This window comes from Mrakia frigida (genome assembly GCF_051309035.1).
Source record: "Mrakia frigida strain ATCC 22029 unplaced genomic scaffold BDY24scaffold_23, whole genome shotgun sequence".
NCBI classification, from domain to species: Eukaryota; Fungi; Basidiomycota; class Tremellomycetes; order Cystofilobasidiales; family Mrakiaceae; genus Mrakia; species Mrakia frigida.
The window spans coordinates 301,359-320,733 of NW_027481258.1; the positions used below are offsets into that span (position 1 = coordinate 301,359).

Genomic DNA, 19,375 nt, shown 5'->3' on the forward strand with positions numbered 1-19,375 from the left:
AGTCAAGCTGACCGAGTTTCCTTCCCAACCACATTCCCACCCTACAACCTACAAAAAAATGCTTACTCAATACAAAGCTCTCGTCTCTCAACTTCCTATCCAGTTCACCAAAGCCAAGGAATCAGGTCATCTCATCTCCTACCCTTCTACAACAGAGATCGTAAACGACAACGGACTGGACGTGGGTTTCCAACTCTCTTTCCCTCCCTCCCTTCTTCCTTCTGAGCTCACCTCTTTCTTCGTTTCCTTTTCTTTTCTTCTCAGTTTGAAATCCGAGTCTGCCCTGCTCTCGAAGCCAAACGCTCTGCTGCCAACGAATCCGACTCTTCTTCCGTCAACGAGGACGGCAAGCCCGTTCCTCAAGGGAAACGACAACGAGCTTCGGATCCCTTCGAGGGTCCTTACGAAGGCAACGATCTCTACCTCGGCAAAGTCGCTCAGGAGGACGAACCGGATGGAGGAGAGAAGATGGTTGGGTTGCTCAACAGGTTCTCGGTCGTAGATCATCATTTCTTGCTCGTCAGCGAAGGTCAGCTCGAGCTCTTCTTTTCAGCCCTTCCCTCCCCTTCCAATGACTTCGGATTGAGCTGACTTTCATTGGGTTTGGTTATAGACTTCCAATCTCAATCTTCGCCTCTTCATCCTCCTCATCTCCTGCATGCCTACTTGACGCTCATGGCTCTCAAGAACGCTGGCAAGGAGTTTGTCGCCATCTACAACTGTGGAGAGAAGTCGGGAGCGTCGCAGAAGAGGAGACAGTGAGCTCAACTCTTTCCTTCCTTCTTTCGAGCCCAACATGAACTGACTTACTTCCTTTCTCTTTCAGCATCCAATTCATCCCCGTAGACGACGAACCTCTCGTTGATCAATGGACCTCAGGAGCTATCCTCGCTCGACCAGGTTCGTTTTCGTGTCCATCTCCCTTTTCGTTCGTTCGAGCTCACCCTTTCCCTCTTCTCCTCCCTCCCTCCCACCCCAGACCTCCCCTTCGTCCTTCCCTACCTTCCCTTCTCCCACGCCTTCGCCCGTCTCCCTCCCACCCTCTCCGCCCGCTCCTCCAAAGACCCCTCCGTCATTGCCATGGCCCTTCTCTCCGCCCACATCGCCCTCCTCGACTCCATCCACGCCGCCATCTGGTCCCAATCCGACTCTTCCTCCACCAAAGCTACCCCTGGAGAGCCCTTGTCCTACAACGTCATTCTCACTCTGCAGCATATGGTGCTCGTGCCGAGGTTCAAGGAGAAGAGCGATCTGGTTAGCTTGAAGGAGGCCGGAGGGTTGAGCTTGAACAGTCTGGCCTTTGCTGGGATGGTGTTGACGAGCGGGGAGAGGGAGAAGGAGGAGGTGAAGAGCCTTGGGGTGCTGGAGGTTTTGAAAAGCGTGGCTTACGAGGTAGTTGAGAGCAAGGAGAGCGTGGAGGAGAGGAGCATGGATGAGGGAAGTATGGCTGAATAGAAACGGAGGGGAATGGTTTAGAGTCGAATGGAAAATGAAATCTAGATGCTTGGGGTGTTTAGGAAGATGAGGGAAAGAAGAAGGGGAAGAGCGAGGGAAGAGGAGGAAGGGAGACGACCCGACGCGTTGTTTTGAGGCTGAACGACGCGTCGCGATTTCCTCCTTCCTTCGTCCTCGTTCGTCTTCGCCTTCTCTCCATCGATATGAATCAACCTGTCCTGGAGCTTCAGTTCCAGCAAATCGATGTCCACCAGCAAAGCTGACCCTCTCCTCCATGGACCCTGTAGAACGCGTCCCTCCCGCGTTGGTGACCGATTCGTCTGACTCCCGCTCTCTCTCTAATTCGCTCTCTATCTCTCAAACACCTACTCGATCGGACCTCGTGGCCCCACTTTCGGTTTCTTTACGGTTACTCCGTCCAAAAGGGACGCGTCTGCAGCAACTCCGCCTTTCCTCAGCCCGCGTCGTCGCGACAGCATGACCTTTCGTCGATTCATCCCTTCCTTGCACGGCCTCTTCTCTCCCCGTGCCTCTTGGCCTCTACAAAATGGAAAGAGGCTGAGCTGTCCCTTCCTCCCACCGACCACCATCAACGATGCTCTTCCTCCCTGCTTCCCTCCTCGTCCTCTCTTCGTCCGCCGCTCTCACTCTCGCCAACCCCCTCAACCTCCTCGAGCGAAACAACAACGGCCCCAAGAAAGACCTCCCTTCCCACCCCATCACTTGCGAGTTCGCCTTTGGAACGAGTCCTGGAGTCTTCTCCAACAACTCGTTCGACAGGATCGTTTCCTTCGGCGACAGCTCAAGCGATACAGGACGAGCATGGGCTTTGAGCGGAGGGATGACTCCTCCTTCGGTGAGTTTGCAGAGATGGAAGAAAAAGAGGTTCAGAAGGATTGAAGAAGAGGAGAAGAAATGATCGGTGTTGACGGTTACGGCCCTGCTTTGGCTTTTCTTACTGACCCCTTGGTTGTTTTTGACGCAGTTCTACTTCAACCACACCTACTCGAACGGACCTGTGTATCCGATTTTACTTTCTCAGCGAATGGACTTGCCACTTCTGGGACTTGGTGAGTCTGGAGATAATTGTTTTCGAAGGCAAAAGGAAACGAGCCGAAACGCGTCGCGTGTGGTCCGCTTTCGCCTCCCCAGTCCGCCTTCTTTCCCTTTCCAGAATCGATTCAACTTCGAGAACACTGACTCTACATTTTTCTCTCTCCTTTCGTTCTTTTCTCTCTCTCTCGGTCAGCCGTCGGAGGAGCTACCTCGAACAACACTCGAGCGCCGGGAAGCAAGATCTTGAACGTAACCGTGCCTTCTTCGATTGAGCAGGTCGACGCTTTCCTCGCCTCGTCCGACGGAGCCAAGTCGAAGCTGGGAAGATCTCTTCATATCATCCTGGTTGGGCAGAACAACATCGCTGCGAACCCTGCTGCCACTGGAGCCGGTGAGTCTTTGTTGCTTTGTCTCTTCTCGGTTTTGCGTCGAGAGTCGAGTCCCCCCATTTCGACCTCTCAGAGCTGACAAGCCTTCTCCCTTCCTTCTCTTTCAGATGCCGTCGACGATATCATCTACTCGGTCAACAAGGTATGTCTCGCAAAGCTGGAGTTGCTTTCATTCGAGCTCGACGCGTTTTTGACCCACAACGCTTCTCTCCCCCTTTCTCTGTACACGCAGTTGATCAAATCTGGTGAGATCGATACCGTGCTCCTCCCATTCCTTATCTCTTTTTCATCTAATCATCTTCCTTTCCTTCCGTCCCTTCCAGGCGCCAAACACATCCTCCTCTTCAACTCAGCCAACCTTGGACTGCTCACTCCCTACGTCGCAGCAGCTCCTTCCCTCGCTCCTCTCCTCACTACATGGTCCATCTCCTTCCGAGACTCCCTTTTCGCCAAGTACGGACCCTTCGGAGCCAAAAACGAGAACCCCAAGGTCGGGATCGTGGACGTTTTTTCCCTCAACAAGATCGTTCTCGACTCGTACGAGCAGTTTGGACTGGATCCTTCGACGATGGGATCCCCTTGCGTGATCACGAACGCGACAAGTGTTGTTTCGGTCTGTGATGACGCTGAGGATAGGCAGTTTTGGGACAGAGTGAGTCTTGCGTCGCGTTGTTGTTCTTTCTTTGCGCTGCTTCGAATTGAGACGTTGTTCGCCCTTTCTGACACACTTCTCTTCTCATATATTCTTTGAAATAGGTTCATCCTTCAGCCAGAACGCACTCGTTGTTCGCCGCTGCTGCTGTTGCTGTGATGAAGGCGAAGGGATGGGTTTACTAGGTGTCGAGACGAGTCTAGGTTACCAGCATGCCGTATCGTGTAAATAGGTCCCGTATTTTGCTCTGGAAGGATTTTAGTCCAATTTCTTTCCTCCTCTCGACCGTACGAAGAGGAAGGAGCCCGTGGGCGAGTGCACGAAGGGGCGACCGAGGAAACGAGACGCGTCGGGCTTTCAGCCTTTAGATCTCCAGTCTTTGGTTCCGACATCCTTCTCACTCCCTTCCGGCTGGCATACTCTCCTTGGCCCTCACTACTGTTCTATGGGTCAGCGAAATTCCCTCTTCCTTCCTTGGTGCTACTTTGAGGGAGTTTTTGACGGGGGCTGAGGCCTCGCCTTGTTCTCGCTCTCGATCTGACACGTTCCCTTTCAGCGAAACCCACACCAAAGATCTGAGATACGACGACGACGACTGAGTGGTCAGATCTTCGGAGAGAGGGGGCCTCTAGGAAACTTTATTCATCTTAGAAAGATGGCGAAAGCGCGCGTCAGGGCAACGACCGCGACTTCGCTTCCCTGCTCTCTCTTCCCTCCTGCAGAGCGCGCTCGAGCTCCTATCGCTGGGATTTTTGAAGATCTGAAAAGCTGACAGAGATTTCCTCCTTCCGTTCTAGGGATCCTTGGGGTAAATTTTCCTTCCTAAGGAGGCTGGGCCTAAAGAAGCAGACGGGGGTGTCGATCGGCCTACCGCGTCATATTGACTCTTCAGCCCACCCTCCTCCCTTCCTTCCCTCCCTCCTCCCTCCTCCCTCCCTCCCACCCACCATCAACCAAACCACCCAACTACCCTCTCAACCCATCAACCAAACCCTTCTCCCCTTTCTCTACTCTCTTTTTCAAGCATGCCTACTTCTGCAGGACTCCCCGAAGCTCGAGCGTCCATCTCTGCTCACCCCGCTGCTGGAACCGTCACGTCCCCAACAATCGTGAAGGATCAAGCCAAGTCGGTGGACCAGAAGCTGGCGCTGTATGGAGTGAGTAAAGTCTTCCTATCATTTCTCTGCTTCGCTTTCGGGGGGAGGGACGGGAGGAGGGAGAGATGAAGTTGGGAGCCGAGCGAGTTTCAGCCCACCCCCCTCCCCATCTCCCTCCAGCCCCCTCTCCCTCGTCGTCCCTCGCTTCCTTCCTTCAGCCTTTTCGACACTGACCCTCTTCTATTCACTCCCTCTGTCAGGTCATCCAAGCTTTCCGAGACGGTTCTCTTCCTTCGAACAACCAGATCGAGTGAGCCTCAACCCTCTCGTCGTTTCGCGCTCCCGAGTCGAACTGACCCGTTTCCTTTCGTCCTTTTTTTCCAGCGAGGCTCTTCTGTACGCCGAGAAGCACTCGCCTGTGGACCTGAAGAAGCTCTCTCCAGATGGTCGACGACTCATCGAGGATCTTCGAGATATCATCGAGACGGTGGGTCCGTCGGTCGTCTTCGAATCGATCGTGGGCTGACCTTGTTCTTCCTTCCTTCTTCTCCCTCACAGGCTCGTCTGCAGATCAAGACCAAGAACGCCGACGAACTCTTCCAGAACTTCATCTTCCACACTCAGGAGACCGATCTCAGCCGAGGAGCTCAGTCGAAGGACGTCCTTCCCGTCGGAAAGGGAGATCTGAAGGAGGACGGCGCCAACGCTTCCGTTCACCTTCGAACTCTCATCACCCTCATTCTCACCAACTCGGAAGCTCGAAAGGTCATCTCTGACCTCGGCATCATCGGACGAGACGTGAGTCTATCTTTTCTCCCCCCTCATCGTGTTGATCGAGCCAACGCTGATCTCTCCTCCTTTTCCCTCTCCTCTCTGCAGCTTTTCGCCACCGCTGCCGTCAAGGTTGCTGAGACTGCTAAGCCTGATCAGGCTGCTCTCGACCAAGTCGACAAGCCCGCACCTAGTGGAGAGTGGAAGGGAGCCGACGGACAGACGTGAGTCTGGCGAGCGGGTTTCTCGTGCTTTCCGATCCGTCAAGCCCTCACTGATCCTCTTGCTACTTCTCTTTTGCAGTCACGGAAACGAGAGTACTCCCAAGTTGGAGCTCAACATCGCTGGTCACAAGAGTGAGCAGGATTTTCCTTTTTCTTCTCGGTTTGTCGCGTCGTCCCTTTTCTTCTTGAGCTAACCTTCCACTCCCCGCCATCTGCTCCAGTTGTTCACGACCCCAAGGCTCCCATCTCTTCCGGAACCGTCCACACCGACCGAGACGGAAACTCCCGAACAGCTGGAGAGATCAGTCAGCAGGCGAAGGAGGCGAAGGCTGAGGTCGACCAGAAGAAGGAGGAGCTCAAGTCTCAGGGCAAGGACGCTGCCATCTCCGGAGCTAAGCAGGCCAAGAGTGCTCACGATCAGGGAGGACTCGACGAGGTCAGGAACCAGGCTCAGGGTGCTGCTCAGGATGCTCAGGGTGCCGCTCCCGACGAGGTGAGTCTCTTTCTTTGAATTCCGACGAGCTCTCGGCTCGTTACGTCTTTGCTGACCTCCCTCCCTCATTCCTTTCTTACAGGAGACCAAGGCTGGACTCAAGGACAAGTTTGCGTCGTTCAAGGAGAAGCTCACTCCTGGAGATTCCGTCAAGGATCGAGGACAAGCTCAGATCGACCGAACCAAATCTTTCGTGAGTTCCGCCCCCCCCTCCTTACCTTCCCTCGACTTCCTGCTACTTGAGCTGGTAAGTTTACGTTGGTATACTGATCGCTCCTTTCTGCTTTATGCTCAGCTTGACGAGGAGTTCCCTCAGGAGAGGCGAGATCAATTCATCTACCGACTCAAGAAGGTCGTCGTCGAGCTTCAGCAGCACCAGGACTACGACGCCGCCATCAACTTCTTCCTCGACCTCCTTGAGAACTACAAGGGACACTCCAAGACTCTCGCCGATGCCGGTACCGATTCTGTTGGATCCGTCACCTCAGATCCTGGTTCGTTTCGTTTCCCTCTTCCTCTTCGTTCGCCTTCGCTCGACCTCGAGCTGACACCCTTCGCTTTACAGCCTTCTCCCAAGCCTTCCAGGAGATGAGCGTTCTTCTCTCTCGATTCGCCAACGGAAAGACCCTCGACGGATTCATCGACGGTGAGTGTCAGCCGTCTTTCGAACTTCGGTCCTAAATTGACCTTCTTCCTTCCTTCTTTCTTCTCTCAGCTGTCAACCAGCTCTACATCGACGCTCAGAACGATCCTGAGCTTCGAGCTTGGTTCAACCAACTCGGCGACTACGTTCGAAAGGTGTGTGCTCACTCGCTTCATCTCTTCCTTGCTTTCGCAGAGAGATCCTGACACCCCCTCCCCGTTCATTCCCCAGACCTTGCTCGAGCCCGGATGGGTTCTCGAGGACGAGTGCACCAAGGAGGGAGAGGCCCTGACGAACAAGGGGAAGAGATTCTTCGACCACAAGTACGCCGGACACAAGGATGCCTTGTTCGACGAGTTCGTCGGCTTCTTCAAGGGAATGGGAGAGGATCCCGTCAACATCCGATTCGGAGAGGACTGGAAGAGGTTGACCAAGGATCTCCTCTTTGACGGAGATGGTCAATTGACGTTCAAGGTTCGTTCTGGCGCTGTTCTCTCTTCCGCGACGCGACCTGACGCCCCCTTTCCTTCTTCTTTTGCAGCCTGACCTCTGGAAGGACTTGAAGAACGAGGTTCTCCCCCAAATCATCAACCAGGTCGGCTACATCCCCATCCCTCGAATCGAGTACTCCGACAAGCAGATCGATCTCGTCGTCGAGAACTTGATCCTCCAAGGCGCGAATCTCTTCCCCAACGTCGTCGAGCTTGAGGCCAACAACTTCTTCAAGTTTTCTCCTTACAAGGGAATCCGTGAGTTCTTTGATTTCCACACGTTGCATAACTTCACGCGTTGAATCTCCGAAACTGATTCCTCTTTCTCCCTCCCTCGTCTCCTCCAGCCGATCAATCCCACCACAAGTTCCGACTCCACTTCTCTCAGATCCAAGCCGATCTCAAGGGAGTCAGCTGGTACGTCAAGAAGAAGTCTGGATTCCCCAAGGTACGTTCACTTCTCTCTTCGTCGACACTTCGTTCTGCTTCCTTCGCCTCGACGACGCCGAATCCTTCCTCACTTTCTCGACGCTGACTTTTTCGCGTCTCCTCCTTTCATCTTCCTCTCCCCTTTTAGATCCAGGACAGTGGATTGGCCGACGTTCTTCTCTCCGGCGACGGTCTCTCCGTGGACGTTACCCTCGAGTCAGCTGGAAAGAGGAAGGATCACGCTTTCTTGATTAAGAACGTCGACGCTAAGGTCAGTTCGATTCCTTCTTCGATGCGACCCTCTCTCGTCCCCATGCTGACTTGAGCTGCTTTTCTCCTTCGTCTCCAGGTCGATGCCATCTCGTTCAAAATTCGCGAGTCGAAGCATGACTTCGCCTACAAGGTCTTCGCTCCTCTCGCCTCTGGATTGATCAAGAAGGCTATCGCACTCGCCGTCGAGCAGGCTATCAAGACCGGTCTCGGATACGTCGACGAGCAGCTCGTTGAGGTCAGGAACAGGATGGACGAGGCGAAGGATTCCGATAGTGAGTCGTCTTTCCGCTCCTCAACGCGTCTCACTCTCGACCTTCTTTCACTCGCTGATACCTTTCCTCCCCTTTTCTTTCCTTCGTCTCTCCAGCCACCACCCGAACCGACGCTCTCAAGGACATGTTCCAGAAGAAGAAGGAGACGGCCGAGGCCAACAAGGAGAAGGTCGAGCAGAAGACGGAGGAACGAGGATCCCAGTTCGCCATCGTCACCTCCAAGGACGACACCATCCTTCCCAACGCCCAGCCTCCCAACAGCACCGCCTCCAAACTCTACGAGAAGCAGAAGTTGGCGAAGTCTGGTGACGACTGGAAGTCTCCCGCTTTCTCCCTCGTCTAGACGCGTCTCGACTCTCTCTTTCTCCCTTCTCTCGCTTTCTTTCCTGCTTGTTTCCATAGCTTAACGGTCTCAACGGTTTCTTTATTTCTTTTTACCACCTGTTCGCAACTGGTTTCGCTCTCTGATCGCTCTCCCATCGTTGTTTTGATCGTCTTCCTTGTCTCTCCCTCTCTTTGTCTGTCTGTCCCCTCGCTAGACTACTTAGCTTCTCTGGTTATCTATTACTTTATTAATATGGGATCAGTACCGCTCATACCCTTCCCCGTCACCTCAAGAAAGTCTCAAATGAAAAGCAAGCAGAAAAAAAAAGAAAGATCGAGAAGGGGAGTGAGCTCGACGACTTCCAATCGAGTCCAGCTGCACGCTGCCTCACCCTCACACCGTCACCTCGCCTTCCCTTCCGCCTGGACACACTCTCGAAACAAAAGCACCTCGTAAGTTCCCTTCTAACCACATTCTTGCTCCATGGACGATTATCCTCTCTTTACTGATCCAGATCCTCCCTTCTCTTCCTCTCTCGATCTTCCCTCCCTCCATCCCCCACCTTCATCTCCTCTACCCAAAAGCTCAACACGACGTCCTCGGAACCTCACTCCCCTATCCCTCTCTCTCCTCCCCCTTCCCGTCCTCGCTCTTCTCCTCTGGAACAGATGGACGACGACGAGATCAAGTCCTACGACTCGAGCAACGCTTCAGATCCGGACGCTTTCTTCGACGAGGAAGATGCTCCCACAGTCGATGGCAACTCACCAAAGATCGGTACTGTGAGTAATTTATCGTTCTTCTTGGAGTTTCTGGGAGAAGGGGGGAGTGGGAGGGCAGAGAATCAGCTTCGAAGGCAGGAGAACGGGGAGGAGGGAAGTCTCCTTCGACATCTCCAACTCCTCCTCCCCCTGAAGCTCTTTGTCGGCAGAGCCTCGTCTCTGGTGCAGACTCAGAGGATAACAGGAGTGCCCTTTCTGATCAGGACTCATCGCTGCTGCTGAGGGAAGCGATGGGAAGGGATCCATCGATCCATCGTCAGCTCAACTCGCAAAGATGAGCTCGACCTTCGAACATCTCCCTCCTTCCTCCGATCCCTCACCATCCTACCATCTCATTCCCGACCTCCCTGACCCTCTTATTAGCCTCGTATCAATACACTCTACCCGTCTCAACTTGTTTCAGGACCGTAAAGCTGACGGTTCCCTCGTTCCTTCCCGTGCCTCCCTCCTCCCCTTCCCTTCAGTCCTCCTCCCTTCCTTCCGTCGCCGATCCTCGTCAAGCTCTCCTCTCCTACCCCAACTCCCTCCCTTACAAGGTCGAATCCCTAGAGGCCATGGACGAACGTCTAGACCTCATCCTCGTCCGACTCAGCGAAGCCATCGAGGCCAAGGACTGGGACGTCGGGTTCTGGAGATGGCATCGAGATCTTTCGAGATATCTCGCCATGAAGTACCCGATGAAGAGGGAGAGACGAGTTGCTCTGCTCAAGCTGTACTTCGAGCTCGCTGGTGAGTCTCGCAGTCGTTGATTGTGCCCGCTTCGAAGAGGTGGAGAGCTCACCTTTGATCTTGCGTTCGCTCGATTTCAGTCTCGCCCGGAATGGAAGCTCGAATCGTCGAGACGTGCTCGTCGATGGTCATGTCTCTCACAGAGAAGAACAAGTATGTCTCGAGGAAAGACATCACTCTCCCTTGGCGTCCTATCTTCGACATCCTCAAGGCGGAGCTCTTCCCTAAAGGACGAAAGACCGGCTTGACGTGAGTTTCTCAGTCTCTCTCTTCTCCCTCCCGATATGCTCGTCGTGTCTCTCTTCTGTTTCTCACGAGATTACCTTGCTGACTTCTACTGCTATCTCTTTGCTCAGGAACATCGCCGGAGCTCTTCTGAGCATGACCGAGAGCTCGCAAAGGTTCTTCCACCCGAGCGAAACGAACGCGATGCTCGAGGCGTTCCTTCCGATGATGGACGGAAACAACATCAACGTGAGTTCAAACTCGGCTGGCATGCTCGACCGAAGTACCCGAAACTGACTTACTCCTCGTTCACGTTCGAACAGACCGTCGTCGCTACTCAAGCCTTCCTCGTTCACTTCCTTCCCCTCACTCACCCTCAAACCTGGCTTCCGATGAGTCAGTCCGGTCTCGACAAGATGAGGAGCGAGGTCTCACCTACTTACCTCTTGTTCCTATTTTTCCCCTCACAGTGTTCAAGCTCTCCTCCTCCTTCAACTCGGCGACTTTCGACGATCAGATGCTCGACCTCCTCGCTCGTCTCTCCGAACTTCACCACAACCCCGCCGTCTCCGACCCTGCTCGTCTCTCTCCATCCTACGTTTACACTTCGAGCCCGGAGGAAGACCTCGAGGAGATTCAGGGAGAGTCCAAGACCGAGACCCTCTCGGTTGGAGACAACGGCGCGTCGTCGAGGGATCCTCTTTCGGAACTCGACGGATCGTGGAAGGGAATCTGGAAAGACGTTGGAATCTTGGGAGAGGACGAGTTCAAGAGTGTCGTAACGCTGGCTTTGAAGTCGATGGGTGAGTGACCTTCGTCAAGATATGTCGAGGGGAAGGAGGAGAGAGACCTTGGCTGATCTTTCGTTTGTCTCTTCACCGCCTACAGAGGGACAGAAGCACGCGACCGGAGCTCACTCCGATGCCAAGCTCAGTGCTACGATGCAGAAGATGAAGAAGCCTTCGGATCGGATTCGTGAGTCCCAACGCGTCTCAGCTCTATCTCTGAAATCTCGTATTGAGACGCGTCTTCGTCTTTTCCCTTTCGGTTCTCAGAATCTCTCGCCCAAATCATCATATACTCGATGTCCAACGACGCTCCTCTCCTTCCCGAGTCTGGAACCGCCACTCCCGCCGTTTGTGGTCCCTCTGCGATGACTGGAATCGAAACCTCTTCAGCTCAACTCGGAGGAGTCCCCGTTCCCAACAAGAAGTACCTCGCTGGAAGCAAGGCTCTGGATGCTCTCGCCAAGCTCATTACCAACTGCGAGAGTATGTTCCATCCGAGTGTGAGTTGCAGTCTCTCTTCGAGAACAGAAAAGACGACGGGCCAGGATCTCTTCGCCGAACGACGCGCTGACTCGATCTCCTTTCTTCGTTCTACAGAACCCTGGTCAATCGAGTGTCACTACGGCTACCTTCATCTGGGCTCTCGCTGCAATGTTCGTCAAGAGGTGGAAGTCGGAGGAGAAGTCGAGCTGCAAAACTCCTCCCGTTCGTTCTTCATTGTCCTCTTCCTCAAACTCGAGGGACGAAGACTGACGATCCTTCTCTTCCGAATAGTCTCGTCGTCTCACGAAGGAGATCAAGAAGGAGTTCTGTCTTTCCCTTCGAACTGTCGCTTTGCTGTCGATGTTCTCGAAGGTGAGTTCACATCCCCTTTCGATGTCTCGACGCGTCGACGAAGCTGACTCGAGCTTCCTTCTCCCAGCACGACGCTACGATGGCTCTCAGTCACGCCTGCCTCAAGTACCTCAGTCTCCTCGAGCCCAACCTCGTCATCCAATCCGTCTTGGATCGAGCCTACCCTTCCCTTACTGGTCTCGAAGAGGTGAGCTCTCGTCTCGTCGACGTTTCTTTTCCCTGCTCAAACTGACGTGCTTTGCCTTCCTCAGACTCATCGTACACCCGCCGTTCTCGCCTGTCTCGCCGCCATCTCTCACCCTATGATCTCTCGTGAAGTCTTCTACCTCGGTGGCCGAAACCTCGTCCCTCTGCTCGAGCTCTGCTTGCCCGGTATCGATCTGAACGATCCGATGAAGACGGTGAGCTCCTCGTCCCCCCCTCGTTCTCGAACTTCATGCTGACTCTCTTTCAATCTTCTTTATCAGGTCTCCACCGCCTGGTTCATCACCAACATCGTCCAATTCGCCAGTCTCTCCGACCTCACGGACTTTGAGCCCTCAGAAGACGCCAGCCCTTCCCCTTGGGCCAACGCCTCGACTCCCGAGATCTACATCGATCAGGATCAAGATCCGGAGAAGGAACCTCCTCTTCCCATCGCCGAGGAGAACCAAGCTCTTCGATACTCGACTGGAGGCCTCTCGTCGTGGCTGTCGGAATACGTGGCGCGGGTTTTGACGCTGTTTGAAAACTTGCCTGATCAAGGAGGAAGGAGTCTCAAGACCGGAGGAAAGACGGAGGAGACGGTCAACGCTATGGTACAGAAGTCGACGGGGATCGGTGAGTTCACACGAGCTCAGACGACGCGTCGGATTTCGAACGGGAGCTGATCGTTTCCTTTTCGTCTCGCAGTGTTCTCACATCTCTCCGATCCCCTGTTCGATCTTGCTCTCAACCAGATCTTCGAATACGCCAGCTCGACTGGTGAGTCTCGTCCCTTCGAGACCTTGTGCTCGTCGAAGCTGCCACTGACTCTTCTGCCTTCCCTTCTCTCAGTTCGAGCCAACACCGTCGGAGTCATGTCTCAGCTCGTCAGCTCTCTCGCCAAAGTCAACTTTGCGAAGGTCTTCGATCGGTTCTTCGCACTTTGTGCCAAGAAGATCACTTCTGAGCTGGAGGGAGGAGCTTCTTCGGTCCCAACGACCTCAGCGTCGCTTCCATCGTCTTCCGACACGACTCTTCACGCCTGTGAGTCGATTCGCTCCTTCGCCGCCTTCCTCAACTCACTTCTTTCCTTTCTACCTCGCAGACATGTCGATTCTCTCTGGAATGCTCGCCTACGCCGACGAATCGGTTCGTCGAGACCCTCTCAGCCTCGAATCTCGAACTTCGAGCGCTGACCTTCTTGTCCCACTTCAACAGATCCTCAAGCACCAAGACAAGCTCATCGAGCTCATCAAGTTCGCCAACGAGAAGGCTCTGAACGAGAGGAGTTGGTCCATCACCTCGAGGTTGATCACTCGACTCTTCCTTCGCCTCACGACCTGCTGGACGGAGGACGCTCGTTTCGTCAACAAGGAGGAGTGGAACAGCGAAGGTTCGTCTTCTCGACGTCGTTTCGATTCGACCTGTTCGAGATTCTAAAGCTGACCAATCTTCTCTCGCCCAGACTTCAAGAAGAACTCGCATCTCTACTGGGGTTCGTTCACTGATTCCCTCGCTCTTCTTTCTTCGACGCGTCCTGACCGACCTTGCCTCTCTTTCTCTTTCTTGCAGGCAAGGTCTACAAGCGAGCCGACTGTATCATCGACTGGCACGTCCCCGGAGAAGCCGAACTCAACTTTGTAACCCGTCTGCTCAAGGAACTCGTCGAACCCACCTTGGTCGCTCTCGAAACCAAGATCCCCTCCTCCGGTCCTCCGTCGAAGGCTTGGACGAACAGCTTCTGCCGAGAGCTCTCTTTCCTTCGACACTGCCTCGATGGGCTTTACGCCTACTACCTCGAGGATCCTTCGACCAAGTCGGGAGGAGCAGTCGTTTCCGATAAAGGGTTCGTCCTGTTCCTTCTCTTCTCTGAGGAAGAACGGAGCTGACCTCTTCTCTCACTCTTGAACAGAGAATGCCCTCCCGAGTTCCAAGCTCCTCTCCCTACCTACAAGGCTGCCTTCATCCTCACCGACGTCAACGATTCGCGACATCAGGAGTTCGCCGCCCTTCGAGAGCGGATCGGGAAGTTCGTTCATCGAGCGGCCGATTACCTCAGAAACGAAGGAGGAGACGACTCGACGGACGCTGTTCTCTCGGTCATCAGTACGATCAACACCTTCAGTACGTATCCGTCCACTTGGTCTTACACCTTGGTCTGGATTTTTGCTGATTCTTCGACCCCTTCCCTCTCCCTTCGCCTTCCCAGTGCTCTCTCAGGGCCTCGACGCGAGGAGCTGGGAAGCGAGGAAGCTTCACTGTGAGTTCGACGAGCTCTCCCCCTTTCCATTCTATCAGGCAACTGATCAGCGATTACCTTTTCAGACGACACGATCATCAAGTCCGTCAAGATGCATCACCGTCAGAAGGTCCTTCCTCGAAAGGCCTGGGTCGCCCGAGCGGAGCTGTATCATCGTGAGTATCTCAAACAAGTTTTTTCGAGGCCAACTACAGACTGACATCCCAACTCTCGACCCTCTTGCTCTCAGTCTCTCGGTCGAGGTCGAACGGATGGATCAGGACGCGATCTGCTTTGGACGACGAGCTCATCTCGAAACTCATGGACTTCTCGCTTTCGTCGTACACCCGAAGTCAGTACAACCTTTCTCCGCCTTCTCACGACCTATGCGAGCCCTCCTCTGACTCTCGTTTGTTTCCTGCAGTTCGAAAACATGGCCAGAACGTTCTCGACGCCGTCGCTCGAGTGAGTCTTTCTCCCCTTTCCTCCACACCTCGACCGTCTCTGACTTCGACTCTCCTCTACCTTCCCAGTCCTATGATGGAACCAAGACTCTCGTCTACCCTCGAATTCTCGAATCCCTCGGAACTGGGGTCGATCCTGATCGAATGAAGGGAGCTCTCTACCTGATCGGAGGAAAGGCGTTCGGTGAGCGTCTCAGTCTGGCTCTCTTCGTTTTCTCGTCCTCTTCTCACATCTCCTCTCTTTCGGTTTTCCTCCCTCGTAGCTTCCTTCAGTATCCTGGATCCCCGTTTCTTCGGAGACTTCGTCCTCAAGGTTCTCAGCACCCAGGATCAGGAGAAGGTGAGTTTTTTCGAATTCGAGGTCCGCCTCGACTCGACGCCGACTTCCCTTCATTTCTCCTTTGCAACTCCTAGGCTTCCATCCAGGCCGTCATCAACAAGATTACCGAAGACAGTGGGTCCTAAGCCCTCCCATCAGCTCTCTCTCGACGCAGAAGACTATGCTAACCCTCTCCTTTCGCTCCGTCTCAGCCATCATTCGAACTTCCGAACCCTTCACGCTTCGATCCAACGTCCCCAACCCCAAGATCGACTCGGCCTCGAGGTCGCTCGTTCCGAACCGACAGCAGTATGCTTCTCAACCCTCTGTTCTCGCCGCTGTCTCCCAGTCTGTCAAGAACCGAAGCGTCGTTCGAGATGCTGCTTTCGACAAGATGGTCGAGGATCTTCTCGATCTCGCCGAGAAGTGAGTGAATCTCCCCTGACCTCATGACGTCTTCTGCCTGAGGCTAACCTCCGTTTTTTTTCTCGTAGGCCTACCACTCACTGGAAGTACACCGTCTTCGCTCAGAGGTACCTTCGAGCTCTCGTTCGAAGGGATCGACCGACCCATCCTCGTCTTGCGACCTTCTTCCTCTCGAGAGTCGTCTCGGATCTTCCTCAACTTCGACACTACGCTCAGCTGTACGTTTTTTAAGAACTCTCACTCTTCCACGTCCAAGCTGACCTTCCTGCTTCTTCAACAGCTCGATGACCAAGGTCCTTCACTTCATCAAGCTTCGAACGATGACCGGCGCGTCCGACGAACCTCTCCTCCTCGGAAAGTCCTCCAACCCTCTCAAGCGAACCATCGACATCGACCCAAGCCAACCCAACTTCACTTCCGACTACCTCCAAGCCTTCAAGGTCCCCCTCGCCGACGGAGATACCACCACCTTCCTGCAGGACAAGGCCTCGGGAGGATGGCTCGTCTGGGGAAAGCAGCTGACGGGTTACACTCAGGCTCCCTGGGACGAGTCTCCCTTCACTTGGGATCCTTCGAGTCAAGAGGCGATGACAGCGATGACGGCGATCGTCAACGATCCCGAATGGTGGAAGAAGTTCGTCGGATGGGCTTCGCAGGAGGATGCTCGAACTGTGAGTCTTCGTCTCCATCCCTTCCTCCTTCCGTTTCGAGACGCTGATCGACGTTCTTTCGACCGCTGCAGTACCTTTCCGGAGACGCTATCAACATGATCAAGTCCTTTTCGCAGGTTTTCGTCGACTTGGTGCGTTCCTTTCCTCATTTGTCGTTCGAAGTCGCGTCTCGATCTGACTCTCGCTCCTTTCCCTCGACAGCCTTTCCGAATGGCCAAGCCTCATCTCGACGAGTTCGTCAACGATCCCGATTCGAATCGACACAAGCAAAGAGCTCTTGCAGAGCTGCTCTCCGGTCTCATCCGAGGTTCCAAGCACTGGCCTGGAAAGGCGAGGAAGGAGTTCTACGACTGGATCGAGCTGTGAGTCCTCGCTCCTTTCTTCTTCTTCTTAATCCTACGCGTTCTTACGCTTCATATCTTTCGTTCAGTGCGCTGCCGAAGATTTTTGCTTTCATCAAGCCGGATACCTTGACTTGGTGCGTTTCTCCTCTTAGTCTCTCGTCGCCTTATCGAATTCTGACCACCGCTTCCTTTTTTCTCTTCTCCAGTTGGGAGCTTTTCTTCGAGTAAGTTGGCCTGCTGCTAAGCTGTCGATTCGAACTATCGCTCACCGCTCCTTTCTGTTCGCTGCAGCTACAACTTCTACAAGACCGACCCGAGACGAATCCAAGTTCTGATCGACTTCGTCCTCGAGAAGGCTCGTTCGGTCGACCTCACCGCTGGATTCGCATTCGAGATCACCAAGGCTCTCACTTTCTTGAACTGCTTGATCGTCCGACTCTCGTGGAGGTTCGAGTCCTGGACTGGAGGCATGGTCGATGAGTACTTTAAGGCTCTCGGAAACGACTTTGCTGAGGTTCGTTCTAGATTCCTCACTTCTCTTCTCACTCGAGACGCTGACCTCCGATTCCTCTTCTTCAGATCCGAGATCTTCTCGCCGACAACCTTCATCAACTTGCCAAGACCAAGGTCCGTTCCTCTGTCTTTCTCGGCGTCGACGAGAGCTGACCTGCGTCCCTCTTTCTTGCTCTCGCAGTGGCACATCTCGAACCCTTCGGCGGTGGCCTTCGTCGAGGAGTGCCAGATCGTCGACCAAGACGTCATGGGTCTTCATCGATCGACGGATCTTCACCACATCCAGGCCTACGTCAAGTCTCTTGCGATTTGGAGGGAGGAACGACCTTCGGGAGTGAGTTTTTCCTTCCTTGACCCGTCTGGCTTTCTTCTCGAGCTCACCTATCTTTCAAAGCCCACTGGACCTTCTTCAACCTACGACAAACATTCGCTCGGTCTCCTTCGATAGTAAGTCCTCGACGACCTGAATCCAAGATCGATGGAGTCGAGCGCTGACCTTCGTCCTCCTCCTCCTCGTGTTCCTCCTTCAGCGTTCACAAGGGTCTCATCGATCTCAACGGTCCAGCTGCTTTCACGAATGCTCTTCCCTTGATCGAGGAGATCTTCCAGATGCGAGAGCTCAAGGATTCGCCTGCTCTTCAAGCTGCTTCGACGAAGGCTCTCGCTTTCATCGCTGGGATCTCACCTCCTCTGGAATCCGTCAAGCCTCTCCTCTTCGCTCTTCTTCAAACTCTTCGTTCTCACAAGGTTCGTCTTCTTCCCTTCCGAACACATCTATCTGCGATGTCTCTGAACCTTTTTCGATCCTGCAACAGTCCTGGCACATCCGTCTTCACGTCCTTCCCGTCTTGGCCACCGTCTACTTCCGTGGTCTTCCTCTCGTCGACGACGCGACTGCTTCCTCGATCATGGAGGTAAGTCTACCACTCTCGCCTCAGTTCTTTCGATGAGAGACTGACTTCTTCGTTTCCATTCCAGGTCCTGACCGAGTGCCTGACGGACAAGAACTTGGAAGTTCGAGACCTTGCGTCCTCTTGCCTCTCGACCGTGCTTCGATGCAGTCAGCGAGCAAGCATCGTCGTCTTCAAGGTACGCATACATACTCTACCACTGGATCCCTAGACCTCGGACTTACGTCGTCCCCTCTCTACAGAACCGATTCCAGAAGACGATTCGACAGACGCAGATTCCCAAACGTCGACTCGAGAACGGAGATCAGGATCCAGCTTACACCGCTGCTCTCACTCAGATGCACGCTGCTGTCCTCGGAGTCGGAGCCATGTACGTTCTAATCGTCTCGAGACCTCTGTCGTCGATTCAAATACTGACCCTTTCCCTTTCGATTTCGCAGCGTCGAAGCTTTCCCTTACACCGTCCCTCACTACGTCCCGGAACTCCTCGCTGAGACCCTCGCCGCTCACGCTTCGGATCCCATCCCCGTCTCGACGACGGTTCGAAAGGTCGCCGCTGCTTTCAAGGCTTCTCATCAAGACACTTGGGAGAACGAAGACAAGAAACGGTTCACCGAAGATCAGCTCTCCTCGTTGACCTCGATCCTCTCCGGAACTTGTGAGCTCTCCTCCCTCACCGATTCTGCCTCGAGCAACCTTACTGACATCGAACTTTGTCTTCTACAGCCTACTACGCCTAGATCTCTTCTCTTATCCTCTCGGAACCCTTTCATGCCCATCCTTACGTCCTTCCGTCGCTCGCTGTTTCGATGACCTCTTCTCTCGCTTGGATACCTTCTTGTAGCTTTATATATTTTCTTGCTTTGACTCTCCAGTTGATACATTTTCGGTTGTTAGCCTAGCTTTTCTGTGATATGAAACGGGTTTCTTCTCCTTTCAGCATCCCTCGACGCGTTTGTTTAAACGACGCGTCTCGAGTTCCTTTTTTTGGGACTCAACCACGGAAAACAAAAAAAAAAGCGGAATGATCAAGAACGAGACGGCTTGTTGAAATTGATTGGTGCCTATGAACAGGCGAGAGAGTCCAGCCGAGGAAGAGAGAAGCGAAGGTGAGGGTCAGCTCGACGCGTCCTGACTCCTTCGCGTCCGAGACTCAAGAAAACGAGCACTCACCATAGATAAGAAGCTTAGGCGATCCTTTGAGGTGAAACTATCCGAAAACGGCGATGTTGGGTGAGGTTTGGCGAGGAGGACGAGAGGGATGGGGGCGACGCGTCGTGAGGGTGAAGGACGAGGCTGAAGGGCCGAAAAAGGAGAGTGAAGATCTCAGCTCGTTAGAAGGAGGAACAAGAAAAA

At 53.9% G+C, this 19,375-nt stretch overlaps 4 protein-coding genes across 4 annotated transcripts; all 4 read left to right on the top strand.

Annotated features, from left to right (window-relative positions):
• The first annotated feature begins 20 nt into the window (after positions 1–20).
• BDY24DRAFT_395032 (uncharacterized protein) lies at positions 21–1,568 on the top strand. Its single transcript, XM_076641255.1, has 5 exons — positions 21–181; positions 265–529; positions 614–758; positions 827–900; positions 980–1,568. The coding sequence occupies exons 1-5, from the start codon at positions 59–61 to the stop codon at positions 1,453–1,455; spliced, it is 1,083 nt and encodes a 360-aa protein (XP_076495007.1). The 5' UTR covers positions 21–58; the 3' UTR covers positions 1,456–1,568.
• Positions 1,569–2,041: 473 nt separating this feature from the next.
• On the top strand, positions 2,042–4,204 carry BDY24DRAFT_395033 (uncharacterized protein). The gene is made up of 7 exons (XM_076641256.1): positions 2,042–2,311; positions 2,441–2,525; positions 2,705–2,902; positions 3,008–3,042; positions 3,133–3,145; positions 3,224–3,552; positions 3,657–4,204. The coding sequence occupies exons 1-7, from the start codon at positions 2,051–2,053 to the stop codon at positions 3,735–3,737; spliced, it is 1,002 nt and encodes a 333-aa protein (XP_076495008.1). The 5' UTR covers positions 2,042–2,050; the 3' UTR covers positions 3,738–4,204.
• A 201-nt stretch (positions 4,205–4,405) lies between these two features.
• Positions 4,406–8,829, top strand: BDY24DRAFT_395037 (uncharacterized protein). Its single transcript, XM_076641257.1, has 17 exons — positions 4,406–4,709; positions 4,910–4,959; positions 5,034–5,136; positions 5,208–5,447; positions 5,529–5,644; positions 5,724–5,776; positions 5,866–6,137; positions 6,220–6,330; positions 6,433–6,631; positions 6,703–6,783; positions 6,853–6,935; positions 7,012–7,254; positions 7,322–7,529; positions 7,619–7,719; positions 7,849–7,971; positions 8,050–8,245; positions 8,341–8,829. The coding sequence occupies exons 1-17, from the start codon at positions 4,578–4,580 to the stop codon at positions 8,586–8,588; spliced, it is 2,559 nt and encodes an 852-aa protein (XP_076495009.1). The 5' UTR covers positions 4,406–4,577; the 3' UTR covers positions 8,589–8,829.
• Positions 8,830–8,961: 132 nt separating this feature from the next.
• Positions 8,962–19,001, top strand: BLM10 (proteasome activator BLM10). Its single transcript, XM_076637757.1, has 45 exons — positions 8,962–9,022; positions 9,155–9,352; positions 9,817–10,081; positions 10,162–10,330; positions 10,438–10,555; positions 10,630–10,702; positions 10,777–11,109; positions 11,195–11,281; positions 11,362–11,594; positions 11,692–11,799; positions 11,869–11,949; positions 12,017–12,136; positions 12,201–12,350; positions 12,417–12,768; positions 12,841–12,912; positions 12,985–13,176; positions 13,238–13,281; positions 13,351–13,525; positions 13,598–13,627; positions 13,705–13,978; positions 14,045–14,256; positions 14,342–14,392; positions 14,458–14,547; positions 14,622–14,723; positions 14,796–14,836; positions 14,905–15,019; positions 15,099–15,175; positions 15,250–15,289; positions 15,367–15,580; positions 15,649–15,798; positions 15,861–16,251; positions 16,323–16,382; positions 16,453–16,613; positions 16,682–16,729; positions 16,802–16,819; positions 16,887–17,109; positions 17,175–17,222; positions 17,290–17,442; positions 17,503–17,555; positions 17,639–17,855; positions 17,924–18,022; positions 18,087–18,197; positions 18,262–18,389; positions 18,460–18,677; positions 18,746–19,001. The coding sequence occupies exons 2-45, from the start codon at positions 9,239–9,241 to the stop codon at positions 18,757–18,759; spliced, it is 6,024 nt and encodes a 2,007-aa protein (XP_076495010.1). The 5' UTR covers positions 8,962–9,022; positions 9,155–9,238; the 3' UTR covers positions 18,760–19,001.
• Positions 19,002–19,375: the final 374 nt, after the last annotated feature.

Excerpts from the sequence above, each read along its gene's own strand:
- BDY24DRAFT_395033 (XM_076641256.1), top strand. The coding sequence starts at position 2,051 with ATGCTCTTCCTCCCTGCTTCCCTCCTCGTCCTCTCTTCGTCCGCCGCT. Across the intron at positions 2,312-2,440 it reads GAGGGATGACTCCTCCTTCG|TTCTACTTCAACCACACCTA; the intron begins GTGAGTTTGCAG and ends TTTTTGACGCAG. Across the intron at positions 3,553-3,656 it reads ATAGGCAGTTTTGGGACAGA|GTTCATCCTTCAGCCAGAAC; the intron begins GTGAGTCTTGCG and ends TCTTTGAAATAG.
- BDY24DRAFT_395037 (XM_076641257.1), top strand. The coding sequence starts at position 4,578 with ATGCCTACTTCTGCAGGACTCCCCGAAGCTCGAGCGTCCATCTCTGCT. Across the intron at positions 6,784-6,852 it reads CCTCGACGGATTCATCGACG|CTGTCAACCAGCTCTACATC; the intron begins GTGAGTGTCAGC and ends TTCTTCTCTCAG. Across the intron at positions 8,246-8,340 it reads CGAGGCGAAGGATTCCGATA|CCACCACCCGAACCGACGCT; the intron begins GTGAGTCGTCTT and ends TCGTCTCTCCAG.
- BDY24DRAFT_395032 (XM_076641255.1), top strand. The coding sequence starts at position 59 with ATGCTTACTCAATACAAAGCTCTCGTCTCTCAACTTCCTATCCAGTTC. Across the intron at positions 182-264 it reads TAAACGACAACGGACTGGAC|TTTGAAATCCGAGTCTGCCC; the intron begins GTGGGTTTCCAA and ends TTTTCTTCTCAG. Across the intron at positions 759-826 it reads GCGTCGCAGAAGAGGAGACA|CATCCAATTCATCCCCGTAG; the intron begins GTGAGCTCAACT and ends TTTCTCTTTCAG.
- BLM10 (XM_076637757.1), top strand. The coding sequence starts at position 9,239 with ATGGACGACGACGAGATCAAGTCCTACGACTCGAGCAACGCTTCAGAT. Across the intron at positions 10,082-10,161 it reads GCTGTACTTCGAGCTCGCTG|TCTCGCCCGGAATGGAAGCT; the intron begins GTGAGTCTCGCA and ends GCTCGATTTCAG. Across the intron at positions 18,390-18,459 it reads GTCCTCGGAGTCGGAGCCAT|CGTCGAAGCTTTCCCTTACA; the intron begins GTACGTTCTAAT and ends TCGATTTCGCAG.